The 17,355-nt window shown below is 50.8% G+C and overlaps 1 protein-coding gene across 1 annotated transcript in view; it reads left to right on the top strand.

The window, feature by feature from the left end:
- Positions 1-1,676: 1,676 nt before the first annotated feature.
- The window catches only part of ACACB (acetyl-CoA carboxylase beta), a 113,595-nt gene continuing 97,916 nt past the window's right edge, over positions 1,677-17,355 (top strand). The window contains exon 1 of the mRNA XM_015413261.1: positions 1,677-1,877. Coding sequence (XP_015268747.1) covers positions 1,732-1,877 — 146 coding nt within the window. The 5' untranslated portion in view covers positions 1,677-1,731. The remainder of the gene's footprint in view (positions 1,878-17,355) is intronic.

Genomic DNA, 17,355 nt, shown 5'->3' with positions numbered 1-17,355 from the left:
TGTTCATCGGGTATGTGTGTATGTGAAGGAGGCCGTTGACCAGTGTGTTATAGTATTGGGGGTAGGGCTTGTTAGGTATCTGTGTTGTGTGTTCAAGCGGCACATGCCATTTGTAGGGATTTCCTCTCTGTACTGGAGCCAGTTTGGTGTCGTGGTTAAGTGTGCTCGGACTCTAATCTGGGAGAACCGGGTTTGATTCCCCACTCCTCCACATTCAGCTGCTGGTGTGACCTTGGGTCAGTCACAAGTGAGCCAGTTTGGTGTCGTGGTTAAGTAGGCGGACTCTAATCTGGGAGAACCGGGTTTGATTCCCCTCTCCTCCACTTGCACCTGACTGGATGACCTTGGGCAAGCCGTAGTCCTGTAGAGCTGTTCTTGAAAAAGAGCACTTTCAGTCAAGAGCTCTCTCAGCCGCTTTGAGAGTCTTTCGGGTAGTGAAGGGCGGGGTAGAAATCCAATCTCCTCCTCCTCTTCTTCGTCGTCGTTGTCTTCTTCTTCTACTACTACTGAGGGTCAGGAGAGGGCTGGAAGATACCTCGCATTCGGAGGAGCTAGTGTTAAATATTTAGGAACACTTGGGTTGGATCCACTATGCATCCAAGGATTTTTCCCCCAGTCCTTGAGTGGGTGTCCACATTTAAAGAAGAAAACCCTGAAATATTCAGGAGGGGGGCATAGTGGCAGAATTTCGGTTTATTGAGGAGGTCTTAAAATGCAGCCGGATTTGGTGCTGGGTCTTTTGGGTCAAAGGCCTGCCTGGGTGCTTGGGTTTGGAGAGCTGCCCTGCCCCCACACCCCATGGCACAGTAGGACAGCGGGGCTCGAGTCCTGCAGCAACTTAGAGACCATAGTAGGCCGGGCGCTCAAGTAAAGCTCATGACTCCCAAATCCTTTGGAACTCCGTTTGGTGGTAGTGGTTAAGTGCGCGGACTCTAATCTGGGAGAACCGGGTTTGGTTCCCCACGCCTCCACTGGCAGCTGCCGGTGTGACCTTGGGTCAGTCACAAGTTCTTTCAGAGCCGTTCTCTCAATACCAGTTCTCTCAGAGCTCTCTCAGCCCCGCCGACCTCACAGGGTGTCTGTTGCGGGGAGGGGAAGGGAAAAGTGTTTGTAAGCCGCTCTAAGACTCCAAAGGGTGGGGTAGAAATCCAATCTCCTCCTCCTCCTCCTCCTTCTTCTCTTCTTTGAAAACTCATTATTGAGTTCAGTTAATTTCTTCTTAACGTTACCGCCTTCTTCATCCATTCCCAGGTCTTCTGAATGGTGCTGCCAGCTCTCCTGTCTCTTCTAATCCTGATATGGTTGATTTGGGCCAAGATGGAGGATTCGTCCGCTGTTAACCCGAGAACACCCAAGGCTGAGCCTCCCGCCCCGGTCCGGCCGCTTCTCTCCGACACGCAGCAGCTGCCCCCGGACGGATCTTCGATCCCTGGGGCCCAGGCGCCACCTGCAGAGCCAGAGCAGACCTCCGCAGCCCCCTTGCAGCCGCCTCCTCCCAGCCTCCCGACGGCTCCTAAGCAGCCGGACCACCCCGTTTGCCAGTGCAAGCCTCCGCTTCCCCGTTCCGACTCGGATTCTGTGCTGCCGCCGCCGCAGGGGTTCCCAGCCGCCGATGCCCCAAGGCCTCCGACCCGGGTCAGTTGCCCTCCCTCCGGCCAAGCCCTCCGGCAGTGGCGGTCCCTTTCCGGGGAGGAGCAGGAGATCAGCCAGCTTCACAGGAAGCGCCAGTCCATGGCCAAGTTTGTGCTGGGTTCCTTCGAAGACAACTCCTCCGACGACGAGCTGCTGGCCGGATCCTCGAAAGCAGCCGGCAGGAGGAGGAGTAGCTTGGACTCGCTGTCCTCCCTGTCGGAGGCGGGATCGGCTGCCGTCATGAGGTGAGCAGCATGGCGGCCGGCCTGGGCGTGGCCTCTCCTGGGTCTCCAAGGGTGTCCTTTTGCAGTTTGGGTCAGGGTCCATCTTTCTTGGACTTCGGGTGCCTTGGTGTGTGTATTTTTGAATCAAAATGGGAGGAATGTTACTTCTTCCTGAAAGCCACTTTGGTGTGGTGGTGAAGTGGGCGGACTCTAATCTGGGAGAGCCGGGTTTGATTCCCCACTCCTCCACATGCACCTGGCTGGATGACCTTGGGCAAGCCACAGTTCTGTCAGAGCTGTTCTCTCAACGACAGTTCTGTCAGAGTTCTCTCAGCCCCACCTACCTCCCAGGGTGTCTGTTGTGGGGAGGGGAAGGGAGTTTGTAAGCCGCTCTGAGACTCCGAGTGAAGGGCGGGGGTATAAATCCAATCTCCTCCTCCTCCTCCTTCCAAGTATCTGTTTTTGATCAGGAGCAGTAGGGAGTTGTGCTCCTTGAATCCACGGAATTGCTTTTGAATGTTGCCTTATGGGATTCTTCCTTCATCTTTGTAGGGCTGTTTCCAGGCAGCCCTGATGGTTCTGGGATTCCTACCTGTCATGTGGGCCTGGTCAGGGAATCATGGTGCACCCTTACTCCCTTGCTGCTCAACTATTGATATACTTTTAATCTGGCACCCCCCCCCCCAAAACTGTCCTTCTTTTAGTGTGTGTGTGTATGTGCGTTTGATTGTTTGGTGCAGTGGTTAAGTGCGCGGACTCTAATCTGGGAGAGCCGGGTTTGATTCCCCACGCCTCCGCTCGCAGCTGCTGGATGACCTTGGGCAAGCCATAGTTCTGTCGGAGCTGTTCTTGAAAAAGAGCAGTCCTCGAAAGAGCTCTCTCAGCCCCTCCGACCTCCCAGGGTGTCTGTTGTGGGGAGGGGGAGGGAAAGGGGTTTGTAAGCCGCTCTGAGACTCCTTTGGGTAGTGAAGGGCCATGGGGTATAAACCCAATCTCTTCTTCTTCTCCTCTCTTCTAATTAATTTCTACCGCTCCTTTCTCCCCAGTGGGGACCCAAAGCGGCCTACCTCATTCTCCTCTCCTTCATTTTCTCCTCACAACAACCCCGCAAGGTGGGTGAGGCTGAGAGAATCTGACTGGCCCAGGGTCACCCAGTGAGCTTCCGTGGCACAAGCGGGGGTTCGAACCCCAGTCTGGCTGTTGATGTGTTTTTAATTGAATTATTGTATGATTTGAACTATATTTTTAATTGCTTAAATGTTTTAATGTTTCTTTAATGTTTGCTGCCTCGTGGACCCTGATGGGGTGGAAAGGCGGCCTAAATTTTTTATAAATAATTAGTAAACTAATACTCAAATATAGTCACTGCTGCATGGGCTGGGACAGTTCCTAGGAGTGTTGACAGTGGCGGATATTTCCAGTGCGGTAGCTTAGTTTTGCAAGGCACATCTCAATCACTGTCATGAAAGACGCATGGATGTCTCTAGAAGAAGAATAATTAGAGATTGGATTTACCCCCCGCCCTTCACTACCCAAGGAAGTCTCAGAGCGGCTGACAAACTCCCTTCCCCTCCCCACAACAGACACCCTGGGAGGTAGGAGGGGCTGAGAGAGCTCTGACAGAAACTGCTCTTTTTCCAGAACAGCTCTTATCAGAACTATGGCTTGCCCAAGGACATCCAGCCAGGTGCAAGTGGAGGAGTGGGGGAATCGAACCCGGTTCTCCCAGATTAGACTTAACCACTACACCAAACTGGCTCTAGGCAGGCTTCCGATACACTTCTGATAGCGGACATTTCCTTGGAACGGGAGATAACCCAAAAGGCTTATCTTTACGATGTGTAAGGATACCCTTCCTCAGATTTCTGTGTGGGTCACCGTTTCTCCTTTGAGAGCAGGTAATTTTTCTGCATCCGGAGTGATCGAGGGGTAGAAAGTAGCCGAATTGCGGTTGTCAGTGGAGCCAGACTGGATAGAGCGGTGGCAAAGGAGACCAGTGGAGGGCGGCCTTCTCTTTGGGACATGAAGGCTGTGGGAACTGTGAATTGTCCTTTATTTTTGTGCATTCTGTGGAAAACAAGAGATTCTTTTGCATGACACACTGGGAAATTAATCATTGTTTCCGTTGATTATGAGCCAGACTTTCTTTCTTTTTAAAAGCTCTTTGCTGGCTTGAAGAAACTATTACTGGTTGGTTTCGAAAGGTGTCCTGTTTCATTGCTTCCCTGGTAGTTTGCTGGGTTTAAAATGTTTTTATAATACCTAATGACTGTGCTGTGTGTTTTGGGGGTTCTAATTCATTTTTAGACAGGTGTGATTTTTATTGCTATTTAGTCATTTTTGTATATTTTCTGTTGTCTGTGATGTCTTGTAGCTTGTAAGCTGCTGTGACAGAGGAATGCAGGATACACATTTTAAAAGATAAAGACATAAATAATACACAGGCATAAGAACATACGAGAAGCCGATGTTGGATCAGGCCAGTGGCCCACCCAGTCCAACACTCTGAGTGTGTTCAGAGGGGGCATTTGCAACGGAATAGGTGCCGGATGCAATCGGTGAACTTACCGGCGTTCACACGTAGAACATCTGCCTTCCGTCCCTAACCGTTGCAAAGCCCTTTAAACGGTTGTACTCTGCCACTAGGTCCCCAAGTGGTGGTATCCTGAGTACAACGGTTGTAATCGGTTTAACCCCCCCCCCCCGTCTGACCGCTCTCTACCGGTGTCTAGCCACTTCCGTTCGGAAGCCCAAGGCTTCCGATTTTTGCCCACCATTTTTTTTTTAGGTTGCCGATATGCGCTTGGGCGAAGCTTTGCCCCGGCATTTGTTTTTTTAAAAAAGAAAAGGCCCTTAGTTTAACTTTCCGGAGGAGTCCGGGACTTCAGGGAGGCCAGTTTGGGCTTTAAACTTTAAAGGTAAGTCCTTACCTTTAAACTTTAAATGTAATACGGGGTGTTTTGAGCATGCGCAAAGATCACCATTCTGTGGATGGCTGCCTATGCGCATGCTCAAATTGAGTTTAAAAAAAACAAAAAACGCCGACGCCCGCAGCATGTGAACGGGCATACAGCGATGGGCTCCACTGTAAGGGAGGTAAGTGTGATCGCGTTTCAGCCGGCATAAACTGCACCGGTTCCAACCGATACAGTTTATGCCGGATGAAACGCCCCGTCTGAACGCACCCTCTGTGTCACACAGTGGCCAGAAATACCAGGTGCCATCAGGAGGTCCAGCAGTGGGGCCAGGACCTAATAGCCACTGATGGACCTCTGCTCCATATGCTTATCCAATTCCCTCTTATAAGAACATAAGAGAAGCCAATGTTGGATCAGACCAGTGGCCCATCCAGTCCAACACTCTGTCTCACAGTGGCCAAAAATACCAGGTGCCATCAGGAGGTCCAGCAGTGGGGCCGGGACACTAGAAGCCCTCCCACTGTTGCCACCCCCAGGCACCAAGGATACGGAGCATCCCTTGCCCCAGACTGAGAATTCCTGTGTATACCTTGTGCATAATAGCCACTGATGGACCTCTGCTCCATATTAAGAACATAAGAGAAGCCAGTGCTCGATCAGGCCAGTGGCCCACCCAGTCCAACACTCTGTGTCACACAGTGACCAAAAATACCAGGTGCCATCAGGAAGTCCACCAGGGGGGCCAGGACACTAGAAGCCCTCCTACTGTTGCCCCCCCCCCCAAGCACCAAGAATACAGAGCATCCCTTGCCCTAGACTGAGAGTTCCTGCCTATACCTTGTGGCTAATAGTCACTGATGGACCTCTGCTCCATACGTTTATCCAGTTCTCTCTTGAAGCCGTCCGTGCTTGTAGCCGCCACCACCTCCTGTGGCAGTGAATTCCGTGTGTTAATCACTTTCTGGGTGAAGAAGGACTTTCTTTTATCCGTTCCAACCCAACTGCTCACCAATTTCATGGAGTGCTCACGAGTTCTTGTGTTGTGAGAAAGGGAGAAAAGTATTGTGAGAAAGGCAAGTGAAAAGTTCCATGAGAATGAGAGCCAGTGTGGTGTGATGTTAGAGCATCAGGTTAGGGTCTGGGAAACCCAGATTCGAATCCTCTCTCTGCCATGGAATCTTTCTGGATGACAAAGGGCCAGACGCTCTTTCTTTGAGCTTCATTCACCTCATCTCTGAGTTCACAGAGCTCCATACCCGTTGGTGAATTGTGTATTCACCAAGTTCCATACCTGCCGGTTAACTGCAGTGTTGGATTGGTGGCTGCGGGCATGTTTTATGGAAACCAAGGAACAAGCCCCAAAGGTAGGAGAGCCACTGGGCCGGAGCCTGTAGATCTCTTCTGGTGTCGTGGTTAAGTGTGCAGACTCTAATCTGGGAGAACCGGGTTTGATTCCACACTCCTCCACTTGCAGCTGCTGGATGACCTTGGGAAAGCCATAGTTCTTTCAGAGCTGTCCTTGAAAGGGTAGTTTCTGTCAGAGCTCTCTCAGTCCCGCCTACCTCACAGGGTGTCTGTTGTGGGGAGGGGGAAAGGAGTTTGTAAGCCGCTCTGAGACTCCTTTGGGTAGTGGGCAGGGCATAAATCCAATCTCCTCCTCCTCCAGAGAGCCAGTTTGGTGTAGTGGTTAAGTTTGGTGTAGTGAGAGCCAGTTTGGTGTAGTGGTTAAGTGCGCAGACTCTAATTTGGGAGAATCTGGTTTGATTCCCCACTCCTTCACTTGCACCTGGCTGGGTGACCTTGGGCAAGCCATAGTTCTGCCAGAGCTGTTCTCTCAAGGGCAGTCCTTGAAAGAGCTCTCTCAGCGCCACCTACCTCACAGGGTGTCTGTTGTGGGGAGGGGAAGGAGTATGTAAGCCGCTCTGAGACACCTTTGGGTAGTGAAGGGTGGGATATAAATCCATTCTCTTCTTCTCTCTTCTTCTTCTTCTCTTCTCCTCCTCCTCCTCTTCTTCTTCTTCTGATGGTGGTGCTTTCCCCCAACCGAGGAGAGTTCCTCTCTCCTGAGGGGCCTCTTGTGCCGCGCCAGGGCACCTCTGTTGGCAGAATGGAGGCACAGGATCCAGCCCTTCGTGGGTCTTCCTCAGCTCCACGGTTCCCATATCTGTGGTCTTCTTCACACGCTGGCCTCGACGGCTTGGTCTGAGCAGGGAAAATATTTCTGTTCAGTCGCCATGGGACGCTTTCCCTCTGCCCGGCCTTTCTCCCTGGGTCATGAGCCCCCAGTCCTGTTTTCCGCTCTCTTTGTTATAATTTCTCTGCTGCTGCTGCTGCTGCTGCTTTTACTGTCAAATGCACCAAACAGTGATAAGGAAAGAACGAGATACCAGCAGAGGGGAACAGGGTATTCTTGCAGGTTTCTAAAGGGAAGTAGAAGATTCTTTTAACAGTTGGTGGGGGTGCTTTTTCTGCCTACAAATTTGGGAGCGTGGAACTGGCACAGTTCCAATGTCTGTTCTCAACTTATTTCCTCCTAAATGTTTCCCCCTTCTGTTTGCCAGAGGTATTGCAGCCTGTTTACTCCTGGTTATTTTATTTGTTGTTGTTCAGTCGCACAGTCGAGTCCGACTCTTCGAGACCCCATGGACCAGATCATGCCAGGCCTTCTGGTCCTCCACCGTCCTCTGAAGTTGGCTCAACTTCATGTTCGTTGCACTCCAAAGGGATCTGTCAAAGATGGGCGAGTGGGCGTCAACATGGCAAATGGGGTTCAATGTGGCAAAGTGCAAGGTGATGTGTATTGGAGCCAAAAATCCTCAATATAAATACACGTTGATGGGGTCTGAACTGGCAGAGACTGATCAAGAGAGTGATCTTGGAGTTGCAGTAGATAACTCACTTGAAAATGTCGAGACAGTGTGTGACTGTAATAAAGAAGGCCAATGCTATGCTGGGGATTATTAGGAAGGATATTGAAAACAGATCAGCCAATATCATAATGCCCCTATATAAATCAATGGTGAGACCTCATTTGGAATACTGTGTGCAGTTCTGGTCACCACGCCTTAAAAAGGATATTATAGCTTTGGAAAAAGTGCAGAAAAGGGCAACTCGAATGATAAAAGGGTTGGAACACTTTCCCTATGAGGAAAGGTTAAAGCGCTTAGAGCTCTTTAGCTTGGAGAAATGATGACTGAGGGGTGACATGATTGAGGTTTATAAGATTATGCATGGGAAAGAGCAGGTAGAGAAAGAGGTACTTTTCTCCCTTTCTCACAATACAAGAACTCGTGGGCACTCCATGAAATTGCTGAGCGGTCGGGTTAGAACAGATAAAAGGAAGTCCTTCTTCACCCAAAGAGTGATTAACACTTGGAATTCACTGCCACAGGAAGTGGTGGCGGCTACAAGCATGGACGGCTTCAAAAGGGAATTAGATAAGCATATGGAGCAGAGGTCCATCAGTGGCTATTAGCCACAAGGTATAGATAGGGGCTCTGGGGCAAGTGATGCTCTGTCTTCTTGGTGCTTGGGGGGGGGCAACAGTGGGAGGGCTTCTAATGTCCTGGCCCCACTGCTGGACCTCCTGATGGCACCTGGTATTTCTGGCCACTGTGTGACACAGGCCACACCCAATAGCAGAAACTCATTAGGATTGGCTACATTCGGGGTATGTGGCCTAACATGCAAAGGAGTTCCTGCTACAAGAAAAGGCCCTGGGTTTTGACAACAAACAAGGTAAACAGAATAAGAAACAAAAGGTGGGTGTGGCTGGATAACCACACTTCTGGTAACATGGGGGGGTGGCCTAATATGCTAATGAGCTGTGCTGTCAGGGCTGTGGCCTAATATGCTTATGAGTTTCTGCTTTTGGGTGTGGTCTATTATGCTAATGAGTTCCTGCTGGACTTTTTCTACAAAAAGAGCCCTGGATCACTGGAGACCTTCTGCTATGGCTGTAGTGTCTGTTAATAGAGAGCGGTGCGACTCGTCCCAGCCCCGAGGAGGCCCGCAGTCACTACACACAAGTACAGCACAGTTCCGTGACACCATTTATTCAGTAGTATCCTCAATAATAATACAAGCCCCGACCTGCAGGGAAGAAGGCTTAAAAACGGAGAGAGGGAGGAGTGCCTCTCTTAATCCTTTTCAGGTGTGTACAAACGATACAACTCCATCTTAAAGAGACATACACCACAGTGGCTGTGTGCTTTCTGCCAGTGTGCTGAGGTGGGGTTGATATCGGTTCCTTGAGGGGCACTTCTTAAAGCCGCAAGGCCTGCACGGGTTTCTGAAGACCTAAAAGTGGGGCTTCTGGATTATTCAAATAGGACTGTGTTAATCCACAGTGGCTGTGAAACACAAGTTCAACTTCTAGTCACTTTTTAAAAATCATTTTTTTGATTTCTCTGAGAGGTGGATATTGAGGAGGAGGAGGAGGAGATTTGTGGCTAGATGGGGAAGCAGTCTGTCATCTGATGGCTGGTGATCTCATAAGAGAAGCCAATGTTGGATCAGGCCACTGGCCCATCCACTCCAACACTCCGTGTCACACAGTGGCCAGAAATACCAGGTGCCCTCAGGAGGTCCAGCAGTAGGGCCAGGACACTAGAAGCCCTCCCACTGTTGACCCCCCCAAGCACCAAGAAGACAGAGCATCACTTGCCCCAGCCTGAGAGTTCCTGTCTATCCCTTGTGGCTGCCACTGATGGACCTGTGCTCCAGATGCTTATCCAATTTCCTCTTATAAGAACCTAAGGAGAAGCCAGTGTTGGATCAGGCCAATGGCCCATCCAGTCCAACACTCTGTGTCACACAGTGGCCAGAAATACCAGGTGCCACCAGGAGGTCCACCAATGGAGCCCGAACTCCAGAAATTCTCCCACTGTGGCCGCCCCCAAGCACCAAGAATACAGAGCATCACTTGACCCAGATATAAGAACGTAAGAGAAGCCAGTGTTGGATCAGGCCAATGGCGCACCCAGTCCAACACTCTGTGTCACACAGTGGCCAGAAATACCAGGTGCCACCAGGAGGTCCAGCAATGGGGCCAGGACACTAGAAGCCCTCCCACTGTTGCCCCCCCCCAAGCACCGAGAAGACAGAGCATCACTTGCCCCAGAGCCCCTATCTATACCTTGTGGCTAATAGCCACTGATGGACCTCTGCTCCATATGCTTATCCAATTCCTTCTTTAAGCCGTCCATGTTTGTAGCTGCCGCCACCTCCTGTGGCAGTGAATTCCATGTGTTCCATCACTCTTTGGGAGAAGAAGGACTTCCTTTTATCCGTTCTAACCCGACTGCTCAGCAATTTCATGGAGTACCCATGAGTTCTTGTCTTGTGAGAAAGGGAGAAAAGTACTTCTTTCTCTCCACCTGCTCTATCCCATGGATAATCTTATAAACCTCAACCATGTCACCCCATCACTGGAGACCTTCTGCTGTGGCCGTGTGCCTTCTGCCAGTGTACTGAGGTGGGGTTGATATCGGTTCCTTGAGGGGCGCTTCTTAAAGCTGCAAGGCCTGCATGGGTTTCTGAAGACCTAAAAGTGGGGCTTGTGGATGATTCGAATGGGCCTGTGTTAATCCACAGTGGCTGTTCAGCGTGAAACAGTTCAACGTGAAACAGTTCAGCGTGAAACAGTTCAATGGCTGTTCAGTGTGAAACCCAAGTTCAACTTCTACTCACCTTTTTAAAAATCATTTTTTTAAAAAAAATTCTCTGATAGGTGGATAATGAGGAGGAGGAGATTTGTGGCTAGAGCAGTCTGTCAGATGACGGCCAGCGGTCTCTTGAGATTGCAACTGATCTCCAGGCAACAGAGATAGTTCGCCTGGAGAAAGTGGCCTCTCTGGAAGGTACACTCTATGGCAGTATACCTGGCTGAAGTCCTTCCCCTCCCCAGAGCCTGCCCTCCTCAAGAGCCACCTCCGAGATCTTCAGGCAACCCTCCCTGTCTCTTGCTTTGCCCTTCACACCGGGAAACAGGATATGTTCCCCTGGCTGCCCTGTCTTCCCAACCGCGGGTGAAGGGTTTCTGCAGAACAGGTGCCAAAGGTCCCTTGGGACCACGTGGGGCAAAGAACCGCTTCCCTTCCGATATCCCACCCTTGCAGAGACCGGCCGGCACTTTGTGCTCGGTGTTTTCCTGCCGAGTCTTTGCCCTCGGTGACCCATCGGTTGTGAAACAGCTGTACAGTTGCGTGTAGCAGTGAACGGATCTCTCTGTCTCTTGTCTATCTGCAAAGAGGAGTGATTCTCACTCAGCACTTCCAAATCGGGAGCAATCCAGAACTTCATTAAATCTGTAGAAGCAAAGGTAAACTAGGACATGGATCTATGGTTGTAGAGTGGAAGTTGATTGTCTGTCGCCTTTGACAATCTTCTTGTCCGGCACTGAAACCCCCACAGTCCTCTGGTCTTGTCCATCTGGGGCAAAGGATGCTCTGTATCCTTGGTGCTTGGGGGGGCAACAGTGGGAGGGCTTCTAGTGTCCTGGTCCCACTGGTGGACCTCCTGATGGCACCTGGTCTTTCTGGCCACTGTGTGACACAGAGTGTTGGACTGGATGGGCCACTGGCCTGATCCAACGTTGGCTTCTCTGATGTTCTTGTAGGAACTCTCGGTCTGGGGCAAGGGATGCTCTGTATTCTTGGTGCTCGGGGGGGGGGGAGACAGTGGGAGGGCTTCTAGTATCCTGGCCTCACTGCTGGACCTCCTGAGGGCACCTGGTATTTTTGGCCACTGTGTGACACAGAGTGTTGGACTGGATGGGCCACTGGCCTGATCCAACGTTGGCTTCTCTTGTGTTCTTATAGGAACTCTCGGTCTGGGGCAAGGGATGCTCTGTATCCTTGGTGCTTGGGGGGGGGGGCAGAAACAGTGGGAGGGCTCCTAGTGTCCTGGCCCCACTGCTGGACCTCCTGATGGCACCTGGTATTTCTGGCCACTGTATGTGACAGAGAGTGTTGGACTGGATGGGCCACTGGCCTGATCCAGCACTGGCTTCTCTTACGTTCTTATGTTCTTAAAGCATTCCTTTCCCTTCCGAGAGCTCAGGTCCATGCTTATGGATCGTCCAGTCAGATAAGTCACAGCTGCACTCCAGTTTCCCCACATAAAAGATACCTGACCTGGGATGCAGCTTTCCTTGCGGATATGGAAGTGCCATCCGATGGGAAGGATCTGTTGGGGCATCTTGGAGAAGGAGAAGTGTTTCGCGGTCCCCCTTCTTGTGATAGGACGATGGATTTCTTCTTCCTTTTTCTGGTAACACTTGGAAGGCCGTCCCCAGGCGGAGGGAGGGCCGTCTTTCCCCCTTAAGCCACTGGGGCTGCTAGAGAGTTTGCTGCCGCCTGGCCCTTCGCCCAAGGGGAAGGGGAAGCTGCAAGGCTGGGAGCCGAGAGCAGCGGCAAAGAAATGGAGGCAGCGTCCGAGCCGCTGCTGGGCTCTCCTGGGGGGCGCCGAGTGGAGCCCCTCTGCGGGAAGGGAGGAGAAGACGGAGCAGAGCTCAACTGGTTCCAGTGCCTCTGGAGGTCAGTGCCGGCCGGAGGAGTTGGATGGGAAAGTGTTTTGCCTTGGACGGGGCAGGGGTTCCGTCCTTGACACTTCCGGCAGATGTTTCCCTGCATGGCATAGCGACGACAAGAAGACTGAGCTTCAGGTGGATGAAAAGGAGACTCGCTGGTGTGCCTGGTGTGTGTGTGTGTGTGTGCGCGCGGAGGGGTCCTGACTTCGTGTGTGTTTGTGTATGTGTGGGGACTCCCAGCTCCTCTGCAGACGCTGTATGGACAGGGGCGAACAGCAGCCAGGCAATGCTCCCTCTAAGCGGTGGAGTCTTGTGAGCAAAAATTCTACTTTGTGACCTCCTGGCCTTAAAGTTGTGAGCGAGCGAGCGATTGGGCTACCGCATAAATTAGTTGGCTCTGGAGCTGTCCCTTCCTGAGCTAAGGCAAAAATGTGTGAACTGGAGGCTAAAAAACTGTGAGCTGGCTCACACTAAATCAGAGGGAACACTGGCTGCAGTGCTCCCTCTAAGCGGTGGAGTCTTGTGAGCAGAAATCCTACTTTGTGAGCCACTGGCCTTAAAGTTGTGAGCGAGCGATTTAGCTTGCTCTGGGGCCATCCTTCCTGAGCTAGGACAAAAATCTGAGCCGGGGGCTAAAAAACGGTGAGCTAGCTCATGCTAACTCAGCTTAGAGGGAGCACTGCAGCCAGGATGGCGGGCTGTCTTCTCCCCCCCCCCCGATCCACCCCCTTTTCCGATGGGAGGTGTCTGGAAGTCGGACAAGTTGGAGAGCTGCTTTACAGAGAGCGTATTTCCAGAAGCGCAGGAGTTAAGATAAGGGACCTGTGTTGTTCTTGCTGTAGCCGGCCCTTTTGTGAGCCTTCCCTGCGTTTCTGCTTTTGCCTTCTTCAGATTTTTTGCAAGCGGAATGTTGTGTTTGTTAGGCTCGTGGGTCTGGATTGGGCAGCGGATGCCCCTGGGCATTTAAGCCACAGGGTCTCGGAAATGCCCACAGATGGAATCGCCTGTTTTCAAAACAAAGTCCACATTGCGGGTGACGTCCCTTTCTTCCCTTTAACCCTTAACTGGTTTGTACTACTCGCTCTCCCCCCCCACACACACACTTCTTATCTTTCTTCCTGTCTTCTTTTTTAAATTTTCCAAACTTTATTGAAAATGGACAAGTAAGCAGACAAGCAGGAGCTGCGGTGGCTCAGGTGGTTAAGACGCTAAACCGCAGGCTGTGGAAAGTCAGTAGTTCAGCAGTTCGAGACCCGGGTGCCGCTTGACGGAGTGAGCTCCCATCTCTAGTTCCAGCTCCTGCCAACCTAGCAGTTCGAAAGCAAGAAATCGCAAGTAGATAAATAGGGACCACTTGGGTGGGAAGGTAACAGCGTTCCGTGCACCTTGGTGTTTAGTCATGCCGGCCACATGACCACGGAAACGTCTTCGGACAGCGCTGGCTCTTCGGCTTTGAAACGGAAATGAGCACTGCAACCCTAGAGTCGGATTCGACTGGCTTTTGAGCAAGGGAACCTTTACCTAAGCAGACAAATATAAAGGAAAAAGCCAGAGAAACTTCCACTAAGCACCAACATTACAAAGGCAATTAACAAGTGTTTACCATACCATGTAAACAGTTAAATTAATACAAAGGAACAATAGGTCACTCTATAATAAAGTGTAGTAAAGAGAAAGAGGAAAAAAGATTCAATGTACAGTGCGTAGGGTGTCTAAAATGGATTCAGACTCATTACGAGACGCTAAATATTCTAGAACTGGAAACCATCTTTTCACAAATTTCAAAGCATACCTTTCTGTCTCATTCTGTAATAAGGAGTCTGGCAATTTGTCCCGTTATGCAGTATTCTTTTATTTTTAAAAACCAGTCAGAGATAGTAGGTTGCTTATCGCTTTTCTAAAATGTAGCCCGCTCTAGCGGCAGCTTTCTTCTTTAAACACTAGGTGCTCACTTGGGAGGTTGATTTAGCTCCCCAGTGTTTGTTCACCTGTGCAATGACTTTGTGAAGCTAGATGCTAGTCATTTGTAGTGCTGCATTTGTTTTACTAAGAATTTTTAAGAATTGCTTATCGTGTGATTACAACATGACTTGCTTGGGTATAGTTTTGATTCTTGGGTGCTGTGTGTGTTTTCTTGAGCACTTGGAAAGGAGGTTTAAATTAATTTGCTTCCCAGTTGGGTAATTTCCTTAAGAGCATAGTCTTACGATTGCTTCCAGTTTTGCATCCAGGGTCTTTTTTCTTTTCTGTTTGGAGCTTAGAAACATCAAGCGGGAAGGACCCTCGAGGGCCATCTAGTCCAGCCCCCTGCAAAATGCAGGAAATTCACAGCTTGCCTCTCCCCCCCTCCCCCAGTGATCCCTGCTCTATGTCCAGAGGAACAGCCGTGTATTGCCCCTGACCTGTCCATTTTCTGGGTTTCCCCAATTTGCTCTGATCATTCCCAAACCTGGTTTGATATGGGTCGCTTGCACACCGGTAGTTTGTCCTGGTTTGAGTGCTGTCAGGGGTCATTTCCTGCGGGAGCGCACAGGAGCGGAGCTCCGGCAGTAAGGAGCCCAGGGGGCGGGCACATGCAACAAGCCCCGCCCCCTGCTCCCAGCAGCCCTCAGTCAGAACAAGAAGCAACCAGGAAAGTTGCAGAGCCCATGGCCCACCTTCAGGTACAAGCTCCCCCTCTTCTTTGAGGACAGATCTGCACGTTCTCCCCCCCCGCGAGGACAGATCTGCACGTTCCCCCCCCCCAACAGCTAGCAATCCAGAACAGTCCAGTGGAGCCTGAGTGGTGGGTGTTGCCTTCTGACACACTTCCGGTGATGTCAGGGGGTGTGGCCTATGCAAATAAGTTATGCTAATAAGTTATGCTAATGAGCTCCTGCACCTCTTTTGCTACGAAATGACCCCTGGGTGCTGTTAGGAAGTGGATCCCCCCCCCTGCTTCTCATGGTTCTTCCGAACACCTCCCAGTCCCCCCCCCCGTCTGTCTCGTGTTCTTTCCCAAACCTGCTTTGCCATGATGTTTTGAGGAAGATCACACAGCAAAGCCTTGCTCACATTTTGTTCCGTGGGTGGCTCATGCTCCTTGCAAGTGGAGAGGTGTGTGTCGGCGGGGGAGAGGCTGGTGCGTCCTTCTGATATTGCACAAACTTCATATTGCAGGAGAAGCCTCCTTGCACACCCGGAACGTAGGAGCACAGCAAGGCAGAACAGAGTCTAACCGTTGGCAGCAGACCAGCATTGGGCCAGGGGTTGGTCTGCTTCTTTGCTCTTTGCGTGTGTGAATTCTCCCTGCTGGTCATAATCAGGGTAGAAGGCTGTTTCTGCACCAGCCTCAGCTGTAGCCTAACCTGACTTTGCAACGTAACCAAGTGTTAAACCCTGGTTAAGACAGCATCGCTGGTTAGTAAGGTTTCTGCAGATAGAATCCTCAGGCATGGTGAAAGGGAATTTGTTGGGTGTGTGTGTGTGTAACCGGGGGGGGGGGCACAGCTTGCAATAATGTTGTATTGTATGCAGGGTTGGATTAAGGCTCACTGGTGCCCGAAGCACTGACCAATCTTGGTGCCCCCCTCCTTTCTACACTGCCTGTCTGACCAGGTATACAATGCAGGTTGCAGCAATACAAAAATGTATTCATATGATCATAGGAACATAAGAGACGCCAATGTTGGATCAGGCCAAAGGCCCATCCAGCCCGACACTCTGTATCACACAGTGGCCAGAAATACCAGTGCCATCAGGAGGTCCACCAGTGGGGCCAGGACATTAGAAGCCCTCCCACTGTTGACCCCCCCAAGCACCAAGAAGACAGAGCATCACTTGCCCCAGAGTCCCTATCTATACCTTGTGGCTAATAGCCACTGATGGACCTCTGCTCCATATGCTTATCTAATTCCCTTTTGAAGCCATCCATGCTTGTAGCACCCACCACTTCCTGTGGCAGTGAATTCCATGTGTTAATCACTCTTTGGGTGAAGAAGTACTTCCTTTTATCCGTTCTAACCCGACCGCTCTGCAGTTTCATGGAGTGCCCACGAGTTCTTGTATTGTGAGAAAGGGAGAAAAGTACCTCTTTCTCTACCTGCTCTTTCCCATGCATAATCTTGTAAACCTCAATCATGTCACCCCCCTCAGTCGTCGTTTCTCCAAGCTAAAGATCACACAATATACTGTACAAACGAAGCCAAGCTTGGGCTACATAAAGTTCTTTTCACCCTTTTCCCAACTTTGTGGTGCCCCCTTTGGCCCTGGCGCCCTAAGCACGTGCCTAGTCTGCTTCATGGTTAATCCGCCCCAGGTTGTATGTCTATATGTCTGGAACCCACCCTGAGCCCGCTATGCGGGGAAGGCGGGATACAAATCCAATAAAATAAGAAAGAATAATAATTATACTCAAAGCTTCTAATCTCTCAGCCAAGGTTAAAGGTCGGGGACGTCCCATCTGCTCCCACACCTTGCTGCTGGAGTTGCTGTCTACGTGCTGTCAGTCGCTCAGTCTCCAGAGCTGTTTTAACAATAAATCAGCTGCCTGTTGTGTGTACAGAACACCCTCTTTGTCGGCATGGAAGAGGTCTTGCTGTTTGTGGGGCCCTCCTGAAGGTCGCTCGTTCCGACGACGGGGGAGCAAAAATTATCTTCTTTTCGATTCCCTGTCTTGAAGGGGGAGGAGGCATATTTCCCCAACACCCTGAGAGACAGTAAGATGTTAAGTGTTTGGTATGTGGGAAACCAAATGTTTTGTATGTGGCCACCCAATGAGAAGGGAGCCCTCACTTGAGAAGACCCTGATGCTGGGAAAGACGGAAGGTCAAAGAAGACGGGGATGGCAAAGGATGAGATGGTTAGACAGTGTCATAGATGCAACAAACATGAAGTTGAGCAAACTTCAGACGACGGCGGAAGACCGGAAGGCCTGGCGTGATCTGGTCCATGGGGTCGCGAAGAGTCGGACTCGACTGTGCGACTGAACAACAACAAAATGTGGGAAAAAGAACATTGCATTGGTGAGCTTTCCCGTATGGGTCTCTTTTGTTTGTTTTTAGGAAACAAG

The sequence above is a fragment of the Gekko japonicus genome, unplaced genomic scaffold, assembly GCF_001447785.1.
Source record: "Gekko japonicus isolate JY-2015 unplaced genomic scaffold, Gekko_japonicus_V1.1 scaffold10, whole genome shotgun sequence".
Taxonomy (NCBI): domain Eukaryota; kingdom Metazoa; phylum Chordata; class Lepidosauria; order Squamata; family Gekkonidae; genus Gekko; species Gekko japonicus.
The sequence above is the reverse complement of the archived record's forward strand: the minus strand, read 5'-3'. Positions and strand labels throughout refer to the sequence as shown.